The 18,120-nt window shown below is 37.2% G+C and overlaps 1 protein-coding gene across 9 annotated transcripts in view; it reads right to left on the reverse strand.

The window, feature by feature from the left end:
• Chd8 (chromodomain helicase DNA binding protein 8) overlaps positions 1–18,120 on the reverse strand; it is a 62,192-nt gene that overhangs the window by 24,434 nt on the left and 19,638 nt on the right. For 6 of the 9 annotated variants that reach the window (XM_046441072.2, XM_046441067.2, XM_058577852.1 and 3 more), the window contains 9 exons: positions 16,635–17,694; positions 15,185–15,556; positions 13,778–14,163; positions 11,860–11,974; positions 3,284–3,466; positions 3,134–3,202; positions 2,563–2,618; positions 1,925–2,042; positions 885–968 (listed from right to left, as the gene is read on the reverse strand). In XM_046441072.2, the coding sequence (XP_046297028.1) occupies positions 885–968; positions 1,925–2,042; positions 2,563–2,618; positions 3,134–3,202; positions 3,284–3,466; positions 11,860–11,974; positions 13,778–14,163; positions 15,185–15,556; positions 16,635–17,477 (2,226 nt within the window). In that variant the 5' untranslated portion in view covers positions 17,478–17,694. The remainder of the gene's footprint in view (positions 1–884; positions 969–1,924; positions 2,043–2,562; positions 2,619–3,133; positions 3,203–3,283; positions 3,467–11,859; positions 11,975–13,777; positions 14,164–15,184; positions 15,557–16,634; positions 17,695–18,120) is intronic. The other 3 variants (XM_058577854.1, XM_046441074.2, XM_046441073.2) reach the window with 1 other exon arrangement.

Below are 18,120 nucleotides of genomic sequence, written 5' to 3' on the forward strand. Positions count from 1 at the left end.
TTTCCTTCTAATGGTCCCTGTCACAAGTGGTAAAAATTTTGCTCATAAAATATGGCCCTGCAAAGCTACACTATGGTTTAAAGTGAAAAGCAAGTGAGGAAACCCAACAAAATGGTGATCTGGAGAGTAAATACAGGATTTTTTTTAGTAAATTTAAAAGAAAGAACATTGAATTCATTGGTGGTTTAGATCCATATAACTCTATTTGGAAAACTAAATATGTGGTTTGTGAATCTGAATCAGCAAGTTTTTAAGCATATGTAAGATATGTTCCTTAATCTATGACAGTATTAAGGCAGTGATTTCCCAATCAAGGTGTGCATGAACCCTTTGAGAAGCAACTTAAAAATAAATATATTGGAGTCCCAACCTTGACTCGACTTAATCTGAACTTGTGGGAGTGGGATTCTAAAATCTGTTTTAAAATACAGGCACAAATGCAGCATATCCATTTAAACAACTAATACAAACACTTCACTAATAGTGAGTTCAAGAAAAAAATTAATTCTCAAGACATAATTAGGAGAAAGCTAGGAGCCTCTGCAAGTATTTTTATATTCCTAAATTTAAATTTGCAAAATATCCATTGGGACTCTACTGAGTGTCCCAAGTCTTCCATATAAAATCTGAGGGAAAATGAGATCAAAATGAATGAATCTTCAGCACTTGTATCTTCCAGATATTTGACTTTGTGAGATTCTTTCCTTTTAGACAAGACTACTCCTTTACCTTCCCATTATACTTTAAAGGATCCCACAGAAAAATTCAGAAATATCTTTTCAGTCTAAGGGATTTTTCATCCATATCTGAAAGATAAAGGACTGACAATCATACCAGTAGACATCTACAAGAGGGCTTTCATGTTTCTCCATGCCCCAACTTACCTCGCCATTATCCTTGTCAATACTGTGAGATTCATCCAATATCCTATCCACTTCTACATAGTCTGGATTGAAGGGCTCTTCATCCTAGATGAGTTATGAAATGAAACTATAAGACTCAAGAAATCACTCTCCAATAAATCCACTTCCCTACAACATTAGTAGAAAATCCTACTTCAAAAATTTTTAATTCCATTGCAGTTCTCTTTTTTTCACAATAATAAATCCTACAAAGTATATCCTTACCTGGATCTGTATCTATCTTCTCACCTGTTACTAGAAAAAGTATTTCTTTTGCCCAACAGAGGCTACTCTCTCCATATATGCACTGGACTTCATTCCTTCTTAGGAACCTTTCTCTATCAAATCCTCCCATAAACATAAAAATGTGCTCTACTATTTCACATCTTCAACTCTTTTTCTGCTCTGCTTCATTTTATACTCAAATATTCCCAAGTTTTAAATACAGCCAATCTCCACTCCTTTATTTCCTTTGCTTGTCTATCCATTCCATTCTTCCTTCCATTTGCATCACACAATTAAAAGTCAAAACCATGAATACTCCAAATTGTCAAATATAATGGGCATACTTCTTTACTTTTCTTATTCCAGAGCTTAAATAGTAATAATCCTGTCTCTGGGAAATTAAAAGTTTATCGATCACACTTTCTTTGATACCAGAATAGAAATCAGAAATTTGAAAAATAAACTTTCTCTAAATGATATAGATGCTTATATCTAAAGAGATCATCAATAGCTACAGATTGATATTAAAGGGAAAGTAGACCAGAGATTACTTTATCATCCCTTTTGAAAATACTTCCTATGTATCAAGTAAATCAATCTCACAATACTGAAACCAATGACCATTTTAAACCTAAGAACACAAAGCATGGGGTAATTAAGTAAGGAAAATAAATTAAAACTTTATATTGATATATACAAACCAAGTCTAAACTATTTGATGGATTAGCCAAGATTGACAACCTTAGTAATTTGTGCTTCTATAAAAGAAATGATAGGTAATACCTATTCCTAATTACCTCATGGAAGAAGTGTCTCATTTGAGCCATTTTGGTTTTGAAGCGCTTTAGTTTTTGATGGATCCTCTTATCCTTTTCTAGTTGGGAGATAGTAGCCCATTCACAGTGTAGATAGGAGCTATAGAAAATGGAAATATCGAGTCATGGCTCAAGAAAGGGAAAAATGGCAGTCTAGTCTTTGAGGTTTTGGGATTAACCAACACTAGACTTGACAAATTTATGCTTAAACTGGTGGTAGCTTAAGTCAGTGCTTCTGAAACTTTAATTTGCAAACAAGCCATTGGGTCTAAGTTATGCTTGAACATCCACACTTCCCAAAAGCCTCCAAAATAATGCTAACTCTGTTAGACAGGGAACACACTTTGCAGAACAAGCGTTAGGATTTAGGCTAAGGTAGAGAGCATTACAAAGTATTTTACTCGAAACTACTCTTTCCTCACCTTCCTGCAAAGAAACCATAACAGTCATTTAAATTCCTGAATTTCTTTTCTCAATATTCATTTTCCCATTAAAAATGGCAATTTGGGTTAAGAGACTTTTACAAAGAGACATGTTCCCACCCCTGAAAATCTATACAAGAGACCTTTCCAGGACCCTGTGGAGTTTGAACTGACAAGATTTTTGTAAATATAACATACTAGTTCTTATACTTGACAAAGAATTCTTCTGCTTCTGTATATTGTCCAGAGGGAAGCTGAGAAGAAAAAAAGAAATTATGATTACTAATTCCTTGTTTGTCAAAGAAGTAACCTTTAACTTTACCCACACATGACAAAACTTTATCCTAATGCTTCCTAAATATATTAGTGACCTGGGGATTCAGGAACTATTCTAGTACTTCAAATAGAAGTTTGCTAGCTAGAAAAAATAAGTGTTTACCCATTATAAAAGAATTAGTGATAAAAATTAAGACAGTTCCTATCTTTTTTTTAAAAATTTTTTTTAATATTTATTTTTAATATTTGGCAGACACATCTTTGTCTGTATGTGGTGCTGAGGATTGAACCCGGGCCGCATGCATGCCAGGCGAGCGCGCTACCGCTTGAGCCACATCCCCAGCCCAAGACAGTTCCTATCTTATAGTTAATTTTTCCCCATCATATCTCTCATAACCAGACTCTAGCAATATATTCTGACATCCAAAAATGCTCATTAAATAAAACCTGCAAGTGAAGCAACATGGGCTGACATTAAAGATAACGGCCTTACCTCTTTCTTTACAACACGCATAGAAAGTACTTTGTCTACAATAGCTGCATCTTCTTCACTGGGATTCTCCTGTAGTAAAAGATGTAACCAGTCAATGAATGACTAAAAGAGGAGGACAAACCCTTCCAATAGCTTACATTTTCAGCTTACCACAAAGAACTGCATGGAAGGCAAAGTCTCCCCATCTGGTTCTTGCACAGGTTCAGGGAGGATGGGTTCAGGTTTTATTGGACCAGTTACATCCACCTCTTCTTCTTCTTCATCATCTGTGATCTTTATGTCAAGGTCTTCTGTATATTTTTTTCGCTTCACTTGACGGTTTGACCGTCTCTTCTGTAGAGGAAAAGAATAGTTAAAATAACTGCTTAGAACTACAAAAAGAGAACTTTCAAAAGCATTTGTCTTCACTTATTTCCTTAGCTTTTACTCCAAATCTCCCATGAAAAACCAAACCAAAAGAAAACAATTTGCTGAACTGCTTTATCAAAGGCCAGGAACCCAGAGAGAAATCTATACCCTATTTATAAGAAGCTTTAGAAAATTCAAACATGACTTTTATTTTGTACTGGGAATTGAACCCACGAGCACTTAACTACTGAGCCACATCCCCAGCCCTTTTTTGTTTTTCTAATTATTTCTTAAAGCTTTATCTATTTTTAAATGTTTAGATGTAGATGGATACAATACCTTTATTTTATTTATTTATATGAGGATTAACCCAATGACTCACACATGCTAGCAAGTGCTCTACCACTGAGCTACAACCCAGTGCCCCCTTTTTTGATACAGGGTCTCCCTAAATTGCTGAGGCTGGTCTTAAATCTGCAATTCTGCATGGGAATGTGAAGTTATACACTACATATGCATAATACGTCAAAATACATTTTACTGTCACATATAACTAAAAATAATGAGAAAATTAAATAGGCTGGGTGTGGTGGAGCACACCTCAGCCACTCAGGAGGCTGAGGCAAGAGGATCACTAGTTCAAGCCAGCCTCAGCAAAAGCACTAAGCAACATAATAAGACCCTGTCTCTAAATAAAATACAAAATAGGTCTGGGGATGCGGCTCAGTGGTTGAGTGCCCCTGAATTCAATCTCCGGTACCCCCCAAAATAAATAAATAAAATTTAAAAAGGAGTAAATCCTTCCTAAATTCATGAATTTGACCCCCCCACCAAAAAAAAATTGAGAATATTTTTAATTAGCTAAACAGACTCTAAAATACAAACACATGTAAACATCTAAGAATAATAAGGAATAAAGTATAATGAACCTTACCAGAAATACAAGACATTATAAAGCTATACTAAATAACAAAGTTTGATATATTCCCAAGAAGAGATCAAAAGGTCAAAGAAACAGTGCCTAACTATAGACTAAAACACTTATGTGGCTTTAGAACAATCACAAAAATGGTACTTCTAATCAGTGAAGATATAGATTACTCTGTAATTGGGATTGGAAATGAATAGCTAGCTAGCCATGTACAGAATGAAAGAAAATTCTAAAAGGATCAAAGAAAAGTGTAAAAATAGTACATGTAATTTATAAGAAGAAAATATGGGACAATTTTTTATAATCCTGGATTAAGAAGGGTCTTTGTAATATGGTGATCAATTTGACAATATGAAGAAATTTAACATTACCTGCATAACACAATCCATTATGAGCAAAATGAAGAGAAACAATAACCTGAGAAAAAGATACCATCTGATACATTTATTAAACATAAAAGTTCTCTCTTGAATAACAAAGAAAAAGGTTAATAATAACAGAATAGAAAGGGCAACCAGCATGAAAAGACAATTTCTAGAAAAAAATACAATTAATTTTTAAACATTAAAAAATGGTTACCCTGGGCTAGGGATGTGGCTCAAGCGGTAGCGCGCTTGCCTGGCATGCGCGCGACCCGGGTTCGATCCTCAGCACCACATACAAAGATGTTGTGTCCACCAGAAACTAAAAAATAAACACTAAAATTCTCAATCTCTCTCTCTCTCTTTCTCTCTTAAAAAAAAAAAAAAATGGTTACCCTTACTCAAAATACTAAACAGATTCTTCTTTTTTAACCTGATAGACTGGCAAAAATTGGAATGTTTTGATCAAAACATTTGCAACAGGGGCTGTAGATGTAGGCAGAGAGCTTGCCTTAGTATGTATGAGACCTTGGGTTCCACCCCTGCTCCCCAAAAAAGAAACAAAAAAACAAACCCACATTTGAAACAGGAACTCAAATACCATTGATGGGTATGCAAATAGTCATGATCTCAATGGAAGAAAATTTGACAATACTCTTTGACAAAGCAATTTCACTTCAAAGATACTATTCTACAGATAAATTGTGTGTGTGTACAAAATCTCTGTAGCACTGATTGTGGTAGAACACCAGGAAAAAACCTAAGTGACCATAAAAAAAGCTTTGGTTAAATTACAAATTATGTTACAGGATAAAAATGGGTTACTAGAGAAAGGATTACTCTAAAAAGAATGGAACTGCCAATACAAAATGGTGAAGATGTTTAACATCTGAAATTCATTACTGCCGCAAATGTAAAATAACACTTTGGAAAACTGACATATAGGAGACCCTAATTGGAAACAACCAAATGTTCATTAACAGGAGAATGGATATACAAATTATGGTAAATCCATAAAATTAAATATTATTAAAAAAACCACAAACAACTACTGATACAGTCTAAGTCAATATGGATCAATCCCCAAAAACATTAAAATGAAAGAAGTGAGTCCTAAGAATACAGACTGTATGATTTCATTTACGCAAAAAGTTAAAGAACATGTAAAGTTAATTTGTGGTGTCAGAAATCAGAATGGTACCAGAAAGAAAAAGAAAAAGGAAAGAAAGAAGAAAGAACCTCAAATATAAAGCAGAAAATCAAAACAGGTTGCCTAGGGAAGGAGGGGATAGACCAGCTGGAAGACAGTAAAAGGGAACATTCTGGAAATCTTTATCATGATTCGGGTGTTTACTTAGGTGTATACATTTGTCAAAACTCACTAAATTAGACAAGTAAAGACCTGTGTATATTTTACTATAGGTATGATATGGTTTGAGTGTCCCACAGAATTCACGTGTTAAAGGCTGGGACTGGAGCCCAGTGGTAGAGCGCTTGCCTAGCATGTGCAAGGCACTGGGTTCAATTTTCAACACTGCATATAAATAAATTAAATAAAGGTCCATCAACAACAAAAAAAATTGAAAAAAGAAAAAAAAATAATTCATGTGTTAAGATCTCATTCCCACTGTGAGGTATAAAGGAGAAAGAAACTTGCAAGATATGATAGTTCATACCTGAAATCCCCATTTCTCAAGAGGCTGAGGCAAGAGGATTGCCAAACTTAGAGCCAATCTGGGTAATTTAATGATATCATGTCTCAAAATTTAAAAAAAGAGTTGGGGCTGGGGACACGGCTCAGTGGTAGAGCACCTGCCTAGCATGTATAAGGCCCTTGGTTCTATCTCCAGCATTCCATTAAAAAAACTAATAAATAAGGTGATGCAGGAGCAGTTAAGGATGTGGATCAATGGAATATCATTTGCCTAGCAAGCGTTCATTCCCATCATCTAGGCCCTGAGCTCAATCCCCTGTGAAGCCAAAAAAAAAAAAAAGAAGAAGAAGTAAAGAAAGAGAGAAATGAACCTTAATCCAACCATGGTTTTATAGGTAGAGTCATTTAGGAGGGGATTAGAATTCAATAAAGTCATCAGGATAGAGCCGCCATAGTTGAATACTGGCAGTTTTATAAGAGAGGGAGAGAGACTACAGGTGCAGCTTGGTGACAGACTGCTTACCTAGCATGTGTGGTGTCCTGGGTTCAATTCACAGCACTGCCGGAAAAAAAAGGAAAAAAGAAAGAAAAAAAGAGACCAGAGGAGAGAGACACATATGAGCTGGCTGCCCCTTGCTATATGATGCCCTGTAATGCCTAGAAACTCTGCCAGCAAAAATGTCATCTCCTCCACTTTGGCCCTCCAGAACCATGAAAAAAAAAAACCCTCATTTTGCTAAAATTAGTATGTAGCATTGGACTATTAGCAATAGCAAATTGACTAATACAATGTACATTCTACCTCGTTTAAAAAAAAGTCTGGTAGGACAAATAATCTATTGATAATTACTTTTAGAGAAGAGTCGATTAGAATATTTTAATCTATATACTTCTACATTTTTTTTTTATATTTATCATGTATTTTTAAATTTTTTTTTAAACTTAAGGGACAATTCGAAGTTACTTGGATTTGCTTAAAAAAAATTCAGAAGGGAGCAGAACTAAGAATGGCCATCTATTGGTAGTATCAAAGTGGAAGAATGGAAACATGACTTTAAATAATCCCAACTTCTGTGTATATTTGAAATTTTTCATAATAAAAAGGAGGGTGGGGGTGGGGTTGTAGCTCACTGGTAGAGTACTTTAGCCTTGCAAGCATGAAGTACTGGGTTCAACCTTAGCACCACAGAAAAAATAAAATAAATAAATATATTGTGTCCATCTACAACTTAAAAAAAAAAAAAAAGGAGAGTGGAGGAAAGTGGGCTAGATCTATTTTTTTAGATAAAGAACAACTTCCAAATGTATCCTTGGGTTAAAAAAAAAAAAAAAGCAGTACAGAAGAGTATAAAATACTAGTATTTAGTGGAAGCAGAGTGCTCATGAAGTAAATATTTCCGAAAGGATACAAACACAAAAAAATGGTAACAGGGGCTACCTCTCTCTGGGGAGAAACTGGGAGACTGAAAGCTGATGTTTAGAAGAGAAGACTTTTGTGGTATCTCCATTTTTGTACTGTTGTAGATTTTTTTAATATACATTTTTAAAAAATATTTATTTTAGTTGTAGGTGTACACAATGACCTTTATGTTATTTTTATGTGGTGCCGAGGATGGAACCCAGAGCCTCACATGTGCTAGTTGAGTGCTTTACTGCTGAGCCACAGTCCCAGCCCAATATACATTATTTTTTAAACTAAAAAATAAATGACGGGGCTGGGTTGTGGCTCAGTGGTAGAGTACTCGCCCAGCACGTGTAAGGACCTGGGTTCGATCCTCAGCACCACATATAAATAAATAAAGATATTGTGTCCAACTAAAAAACATTTATAAATAAATAAATAAATAGATAAATAAATAAATGGTGAATGTTCAGAGTTGAGAATTTTTTCAGAGTCCTAAAGGATAAAAAAATCAAATTATAATAATTATGATCCACTTAACCTTAAACTTGTCAAAGATAAAAGATTCTTATCAAATTCTTGTATATGCTTCCAGGAAAAAATTGGTGCATGTACATATATGTACACACACATACTTTAAAAGCTATAAATATTATATACCTTGCTTTTTTCATTTAATATTCCACATTAGCATACCCAACTACTTCACTTTTTTTTTTTTAAAAGAGCATAGCATGGATTTTTATATTTCTGCACAAATGGACATTTTTGCTTTTGCAAATATTGCTACTCTCTCTCTATATATCACTGCATGCTATTGAGAATATCTCCAGAAGGTAATTTCCTAAGTCAGAAGCACTGAGTCAAAGTATATTAACATTTTAAATTCTGCTATGTATTGAAAAACAGACTTGCTAAAAATAAAGACTCAATTAACACTTCCATTGATTGTGTGTAAAGTGTCTTTTTCTTAACTTGGTTGTCGACACTGGCATTATCGCTGGTCACAAGCTGAACTGTTCTTTTCTTGCTTCCCAAATTTATATGCAGAAACCCTAAGCCCAGTATCTCAGAATGGGATGCATCTGAAGATAAAGCCTTTAAAGTAAGTTAAAATGAGGCCACTGAGGGGGGCCTCTAACTCAATGTAACTGGTGTTCTTTTTGTTTAAAATATGGGGTCTTGCTATGTTGCCCAGGCTGGCTCCAATCTCCTGGGTTCAAGTGTTCTCCTGCCTCAGCCTCTCAAGTAAATGGGACTAAAGTCATGTGCCATCATACCTGGCTTATTATTCCTGGAAACAGGGGCCAGGGGCAGTGGCACATACCTGTAGTTCCAGTGGCTTTACAGTCTGAGGCAGGAGATCACAAGTTCAAAGCCAGCCTCAGCAATTTAAAAGGCCCAAAGCAGCTTAATGAGATGTGTTTCAAAATAAAAATTAATAAGGGTTAGGGATGTGGCTCAGTGGTTAAGTGCCCCTGGGTTCAATTTCTAGTACCAAAAAAAAGAAAGAAAGAAGAAAGTAAGGGAAACAGACACCAGAGCTGTGTGCCAACTAAGGAAAGACCATGCAAAGACACAGCAAGAAGGTGGCCATCTGCAATTCAAAGAGGTCTTGAGGAGAAACCAAGCCTGAGGATGACCCTTGCTAATCTTCAAATTTTTGAGAATATAAACATCTGTAGTTTAAACAACCTAGTCTATGGTATTTTGCTATGGTGGCCTTCAGCAAACTAATATACCACTTTTTAAATTTAACAAATCTTTTTACTCTTTGTGGTATAAAAATTTGCCTTTAGTTTGGCACTGTTCTATGTACTTTTTACATTTAACTGTCATCATCACCTACACAGTAGAGTAATAATGTGTTTTACTAGTAAGAAAACCAAGGCACCAAGAGGTTAAGTTAACTTGCTGAAAATGTCAATGCTAGTTATTTACTAGCGCAGGATGAGTACCAAGAAATCTGGCTCCAAAGTGTATTCTTTTAACCATTATACTGTTCATGGAATTTTTTTGTTGTATCATACATAATTTTTATACATCAAGTGTACTAATCTTCTATTTTATTTATTTACTTACTTTTTGATACTAGGGATTGAGCCCAGGGATACTTTACACTGAGCTATACTGCTGGTCCTTTTTATTTGAGAGAAGGTCTTGCTAAATTGCTCAGGATAGTTCCAACTTGAGTTCATCCTTCCTCAGCCTCTTAAGTAACTGGGATTACAGTATGTACCATTGTATCTGGCTGTAACTTCTAAATTTTAATATCTTTCTTACAATGTTCTACTCCACTAGGTCATTATAAAAAAATTTATCCATATTTTATAGAAAGTTTGGCTTCAGTTTTTCAACTTAGACCTTTAATTAAACCAGAATTTCGTTTCGTCTAATAAGCAGAGGAAAAAAAAATCCAGTCCCCATCCCAACTGGGTAGTCAGTTGTCCTCATATAATTTATGGTATAATCTTTTTTTACACTGAATGAAAATGGCATTTTAGTCATCTATACTAAAAACTCCCATTGCTAGCTGGGTCTCTATCTAGAATTTATTGTATCCATTATTTGTTTTCCAATTTCAAAGTCTTAGTAATCACTCTTTCATAGTATACTATGATGTCTAAGGTTTTGTGCCTTATTTCCTTTTTAAAAATGTCTTGGCTATTCTCTTATATTTCGCCCAGAAAAATCCAAGTATCAGTTTGTCACTGTGTTGAATGTCTAAAGAAATGAAGGCTGGGAATAGAAATCAATAGCAGAGGCCTACCTTGCATGTGTGAAACCAGGGTTTAATCCCTAGCAAAACATAAGCAAGGGAGGCATTTATAAACATTAGTAGTACGAGAGACACTCAAGGCTCATTTAGTCCAAACCTTCATTTACTGATGAATTCAAACAACTTAGGTTAAGTAAACTGGCAAGGCTCACAAAACTACTCTGAAATACCATGGGGTTCCCTGAATCTTTTTTTTTTTTTTTGAGGGGTCGGTGGGTACTGGGAATTAACCCAGGGGTACTTTACCACTGAGTCACATCCCCAGCCCTTTTTATTTTTGACACAGGGTCTAAGTTGCTGAGGCTGGTCTCAAAACTTTTAATCCTCTTCCTCAGCCTCCTGAGTTGCTAGGAATACAGGCTTGTGCCACTGCACCCAGGTAGTCCCCTAAATCTTAATACCAGGTTCTTTCTACAGTCGGAAATTGGAGACAAGATGGTACCATAGGCAACAAATCAGATGAAGAACTACAGGACTAAAGTTTTTCTGGTCTGGCTTCTTCCAATGTCTCTCATTCAAAAGGCAGGAAAAAACCTTTGGGCCTCAGCACACCAAAGTTCAGTCAGAACCCAGAAGTATAGAAAAGGTAAGACAAAAGGGATAGCTGGACAGTTCTAAGAAAAAGCAAGTACTGACACAGCCATCGCCACATTCATGCAGCAAAATTTCCTAGGATTTGCTCAGTTTTTAAAACACTGCAATTTGGAAAACAGAAACAAAAACAAAAAAACACTGCAATTTGGGAAAATGAGTATTGCTCTTACAGTAATATGCTTTTTGCCTAAAACCTCAAAGCTTTAGAAGATAATGACCAGATCCCTTCACCTATTAGGTCTACTTCTCGGGCCCTAGTTTGTTAGCCAAAATTAAACATGATTTTTCTAAGGTTGAATATTCCTTATCCAAAATGCTTAGAACCAGAAGAAGTGTTTCAAATAGTTTTGCAAATAGTTTCAAACAGTTTTTTGGTGTTAGAATACTTACATATAAAAATGATATTTATATAGGGGATAGAACCCAAGATTTAACATGAAATTCATTTACATTTATATCTACCTCATACACTTAGCCTGAAAGTAATTTTATACAATATATTTTTATGAGGTAAGTCTGGGTTTTTGTTTTGTTTTGTTTTTTACTCGTGGCATCATGTTGGCACTCAAAAAGTTTTGAACTTGGGGTATTCTGGATTTCAGACTTTTGTATCAGGGATGCTTAACCTGTACTAAGTTCTTTAGGGATCTTTTTACCTGAATGCTGCTTTCTTCATCTTCCCGGGGTGACTGTGCAGGCATGACTTCCACATCTGAATTATCAGATGAGGTATTACGTTTTCTCTTCTTACCCACTACAGGAGTGATGGTGCTAAAAAGGAAAAAACAATCTCATTTTCAGTGTGGGCAAGAAAAATTTAGGGTAAGAAGACAAAATCAATCCAAAGCATTACATACTAAGGTTCCAGACAGAATAAGTGTTTGGATCATCAATCCATGGAACATACAGCTATTGGGTATGGTGTTTGAAAAAAGAAAATACTGCAATTTGTAAACTGACTGACCTTTATACTAGATTTGACAAATTCTTGCTACCAGTTTGTTCACAAATATATAATACAAGGTAGCATAAGACAACAGAGTAAATACTAGATTAAGAATTAGAAGGTCTTGCTGGGTGTGGTGACGCATGCCTGTATTCCCAGTGACTCGGGAGTCTAAGGCAGGATTATGCCAAGTTCAAAGTTAGCCCAGCAACTGAGCCAGGCCCTAAGCAACTTAGTGAGAACCTGTCTCAAAATAAAAAAATTAAAAAGGGGCTGAGGAAGTGGTTCAGTGCCCATGGGGTCAAATCCCTGATACTCCCCACCCCACCAACAGCAGCAGCAGCAGCAACAACAAAAAAGAAGGCTTTGTTTTAGTTATGTCATTAGCTGAACATTAGTTTTCCTTATTTTTTAATAAATACTGGGCATAATACCTGTTCTGACAACTGTTAGGGATCAAATTAGGTATGAAACTTGCTTTCAAAAAGCTGAAAAGTTCAGTCAGCACAGTGGTGTACACCTGTAATCCCAGAGACCCTGAAGGCTGAAGTAGGAAGAATGCAAGCTCGAGGTCTCTGCAACTTAGTGAGACCCTAAGCAACTTAGTGAGACTTTGTCTCAAAATGAAAAATAAAAAGGGCTGGGGATCTGTCTCAGTGGTTAAGTGCTCCTGAGTTCAATCCCCAGCACCAAAAAATAAATAAATTTTAAAAAATAATAGGGCTGGGGTTGTATCTCAGTGGTAGAGCACTTGCCTAGCATGTGTATGGCACTGGGTTTGATTCAACAACTAAAACATTTTTAAAAATAAATATAAAATAATAAAAAGTACACAAAAGCTGTAAAATCAGCTCAGTAATAAAGAGCTTGCCTAGCACACATAAGGCTATTGGTTCAAATCCCAGTACCAAAAACCTCCCCCCCAAAGCCGAAAAATCCTACATAGATAAAGCCTGAAGAATTCCAGGGAGCAGAAGTTAGTGAAAAAGGAGAGTCTATAAGACATGTAGAAGAGAAGCAGAACATTCAATTGTGATAAGAATTATTGTAGGGGCTGGGGTCATGGCTCAGAGGTAGAGTGCTTGCCTAGCATGTGCAAGGCACTGGGTTCGATTCTTAGCACCACATAAAAATAAATAAATAAAGGTATTAAAAAAAAAAAAGAATTATTGTAAGCTGTGGCTTTGTCAATACTACTCAAGCCTGACAGTATTTGTCGAAATCTTCTCTAATTCACAGATGAAATGCAAGAACAGGGAAGCTATTCTCCAGTAATTATTTTTTTTAGTGGGGTAGAAGGTAAGGGGTAGTGAGAAACATCTTTCAACTACAATGACAAAAAATAAAAAAATATGTAAATGCACATTATCATAGCTTTTAAAGATAACTCACAACAAAATGACCATATATTTTTCCTGTGCCTTTGTGTTTCCTTTTAAAATATGCTAATTTGCAAATTCTATTTTATATATAATGCTTAATATAAGCATTAAGACACAGATGAGAAAGGCCTTATTATATTCTGATCACTCTGAACTAGGTAGCTGCTAAATATAAGTTCCTCTTAATACTATTTAAAACTTAGTATGCTGCCTAAAAAGTGCCATCAAAACAGCAAGGTTACTCACTTTAGCTTACTCTTGCCCTTAGTTTTGGAGGTACCAGATGCTTTGCTCTTCTTTGGCTTTTCCTCCTTCAATCTCTCTCCACTGCTCTTCTTTCTGCGTTTCTTCTCACCTTCCTCTTCTGGTCGAACACTGGGCAACTCATCCTCATTCAGGACTCTAGGTATGTTCTGTTCACCTCGGGCACGGGCCCTAGCAATGGCCTCTGCTACAATCCGATTTGCTTTCTCTTGCTTCTTCTGGTGTTCCAGTCTGCGGTTTTCCTCCATTCCTGTCTTTCCCCCAGCATGAGGAGCAGAGCTTGCTGGTGATGATAGAGCTGCCACTTCACTGGCACTTAGAACTTTAACTACAGAGAGCCCAGAGGAGGCCCCTTGGGAAGAGCCAGCCTGTAGGAATAAAGACACTAAAATTTCAACATGTTTGTAGTTAAATGGTTCAAATAAAGCAGGCAGGATAGAAACTAGTCCTCTATTTCCATAAGAATGAAGCATAGACTATCTTTTAATGAACCTAGACACATCTAAAAAAATGTGTTTTTTGATGGTGAAGAGGTGAGAAAAGGCAATAATTCTACCAAATTAAACTTTAATATCCTTTTGCCGTACTCTCATATTCATTATTTTAGAAAACTTCAACCAACATAAACAATATTGGTCTTTGGCCTAAATGTAAAAATAAGTTCAAATTGTACTCTTGGTCCACCTTTATCACCCTCGAGTGTGAGAGAAGTGATAATCATTTGACTACTTCTGTATCTTTCAAGAAAAAAGCAATTTCAAAGTATTTTTTACTCCATCTTGTGTGTGTATCTGGGCATATAATGGGGACAGAGCCTAGGGGAGCTATATCCCCAACACTTTTTTGAGACAGGTCTCACTAAGTTGCCAAGGCTGACCATGAAGCTACAATTCTAAGTCTTCCAAGTGCTGGGATTACAGGTGTATGTTACCATGCCAGTTTATTTTACAATATTAGAAGATTGCAAATTAAATAGTTCAAAGACAAATATTCTATATAAATCATCTTTTATCTCAAACCCACAACTATTTATTTATTTATTTGTTTATTGGTATTGGGATTTAACTCAGGGGTACTTAACCACTGAGACATATTCCCAATCATTTTTATTTTGAGACAGGGTCTAGCTATATTGATAAGGCCTCACTAAGTTTAAGGTTGGAGTCCTCCTGCTTCAACCTCCTAAGTTGCTGGGATTACAGTATGCACTCAACTCTCCAATCTTTACACGATACAAATAAAATGTTTTCCCTGGGGTGAAAGAAATAAAAGTCTATATTTCAGGTCAGAGCCATAAACCTAGAATATCTTTGATCAACAATTGCTGAGGGCACTGGCAAAAGCCTAAAAGAATTGTTCTTTCTTTTTCTTGCTATGTAACTTTCTCACCTGTGGCTGCAGCACCATTTTGAGTGGTACTGAAAGTCTTTGTCCTGGGCTTTGTCCTGGTCCCATTATCTGAGCCTGCTGCACAGAGGAGAGAGTCAATGGCTGGGCTGAGGGTGGCTGCTGGGGCTGGGGCTGGGATGATGGAGGCTGTGGTACAATCTGGATTTTCTGCTGTGGCTGCTGCACCTGCAGCTGGATAGTGACTACTTTGGCAGGTTGCCCCTGGGCATTCTTGGCTTGAGTCAGGGCTGCCAGCTGATTGCCCTGTAACACTATCTTGCCTGGTAGACTCCCTAGCACAACATGCCGATGTCCTTGGGGACCTCCAGATTGTGGCTGCTGGAGGACCAGGGTGATGCGTTTCGATTCACCCTACAGTGAAGGAAAGAAATTGCAAGAGAGGTACAAAATTAAAGAATGGTAAAACCTGAAATGTTTTTACCAGTTTTCTTCATCCTAGATTCATAACTAAGGATCAGAAGACATTTGTTCATCCTCCTATCTGTCCTGATAGAATCTTTTCTATAACATTTCTGCTCAATGGGTATCAAGCCATTTTTTAAAAACTTCTGATGGGAAGCTATCTTCTAAGGCAGTCACTTCATTTTAGGAATCTGTTAAAATAAAAGTCCTTATATTGAACTGAAATCTGCCCCTTTAAGTTCTACTTATCTTAATATCGTCCACCCCATAATTCTTTTGGCTTTTTATTCAGAGGTTACAGAGCATCTGCTTGCTTTTCTTTTCTCTTTTTTTTTTTGGTACCAGGAATTGAGCCCAGAGGCGCTAAACCACTGAGTCACATTCCCAGCCCTTTTTATATTTTGAGACAGGATCTCGCTAAATAGCAGCTGAGGCTGGCTTTGAACTCATGATCCTCCTGCTTCAGCCTCCTGAGCCACTGGGATTGCAGGCGGGCACCACCATGCCTGGCTAGAGTATCTGCTTTCTTATAGTGGAAAGTAATTGGATAAAGTAGGAGGGGGACAATCTTAGTAATAAAAATAGAAGAAAGATATATATATAGTTTTTACAAGTTTTGCAAATAAATGATTTTTCAAAGATGTTTCTGTGTTCCCATAGCATTCTATATTTTTCATAAAACATATCATAAATGATTGTGAATTCTTGCTTAATGTCTTTCCCAGTAGAAAGGGCCTGCTGTCCTTAATGAGACTGCAAGCTAACCCTAACCCTTAAAGAGACTGCAAACTCTTTAAAGACAGGGATTGGCACCAGCTAGGCACACTATAAACATAATGTTAAAATGTATGATAACATTAACCACTTCTGCCTACAAAATAATAAGTATGTATGTCCCTGTCAGCACTGATAAAAAGCAAAGATGGACTTTAAACAGACTTTCCCAGAGATAGCTTTCATGTGTGTTCTCTGAGTTGCTGGGCCCTCTATGAAACCAAAATTCACCTCCCCCTTTCACTCAAGTCACCTGGGTAGGTGTAGAGGTCAGTGTAACTGCAGGCTTCAGTGGGGGCCCTGTGGCCCCAGGGTTTCCAGCAGGAGCTGAACCCTTAACTGGCTGGAGGACCAGCTGTTTTACTGGTCGGCTGGGCTGGACAATGCGCTGAACAGCAGCCTGGTTCCCAGGGACCTTGGCGGCCAACACTGTATTACCAGAGACAATGGAAACACCTGGTCGAAGGGGCGTGCCGGTTAGCACTTTGGTAAAAGTGACTTTTCCACCATTGGCTGTGCCAGCCACGAGTGGCTGAGCTGTGCTGGTGATACCTTGAGCCTGAATTTGTGCCACATGGGCACCAGTGACTGAGGAACTTGGTGGGGCCTTAAGGATAACAATCTTAGGGGCTGACTGAGGTGGTTGTCCTCCAGCACTACTGGAGGAGACAGCTGTGGCAGAGACACCCATGAAAGGATTCCCTTGGCTCAGGATCTCCTGGTTCTTGGAGACCTGCAAAAGTCCAGATGTTGACGTTGATGTCTGTAAGACAGGTTGGGCTGGCTGCTCCTGGCTGGTGGGCTGAGTGGTATAATCATGCAAGGTTAAGGATTCTGGAGCTGGAGCTGTGGATTCTTTGGGAAGTTCTGTGGGGGCTGTTTCCTCTGGTGCGGAGACCAGGTCACTTGCTGATGAACTCCCCACATCACCACCTCCACCATCCTGGTTCATTTGATCCAAGGAGTCCAAAGAGCTTGGCAGTCCAAGGGCTTCTTCAATGGGGTCTTGGGTGACCTGGTTAAAGCTGTCATCAGTCAGAGAGTCCAGGCCAAATAAATTTGGGTCATCAAACAGATCCATGATGGGGTCTGCCATCTTAGGAAAATAATGGAGGGTATTTCCTCACAGGCTAAGGAGGGAAGGGGAGGGGGGGTATTGGTTCTCCCCTCCCCTCCCCTATTAAGAAAAAAATGTACACAATGGAAGAGACTACTACTCTTCAAGTAAAGAGGCAAGAAACAAGTGCATGTCAGATTGTCCTGACCTTCATGGAGCAAGATGGCTAGGTCTTCTGAGGAAGATGATGGAACTCCTGTTGTGGGAATACAAATACAAATGAAAAATAAGCAAAGTTGGTGACCTCAAGAGAAAATGTCTCCTTGGGTACCATCCTTACTATTAAATAGCATTAAATAATGAGAAGAGGTAAACATGAGGAAATATGAGGATAGATATATAGCAGAAAGAATACCCACATTTCTGCTTCAAAATGAAAACTAGAAAAGAAATAAACCATCCCCTTTTGGGGCTTTTATACCTATACACTTTAAAGCTGCTGTCAAGAGTATTCAGCTGTTTCTGTCTACTTCCTTTTACAATTACTTTTCTTACGTAGAGATTAGGAAATTCAGTAATCATTCACCTTTTATTTTCAGCTCTTAAACTGGCAGAACTCAAAAATATACCATTAGCATTCCCATGAAGGTAGATAAAGAATTCTGATATAGTTTATTTTATA

This window comes from Marmota monax, unplaced genomic scaffold, assembly GCF_021218885.2.
Source record: "Marmota monax isolate L192 unplaced genomic scaffold, Marmota_monax_Labrador192_F-V1.1 WCK01_AAM20220418_F8-fsc00017, whole genome shotgun sequence".
Taxonomy (NCBI): Eukaryota; Metazoa; Chordata; class Mammalia; order Rodentia; family Sciuridae; genus Marmota; species Marmota monax.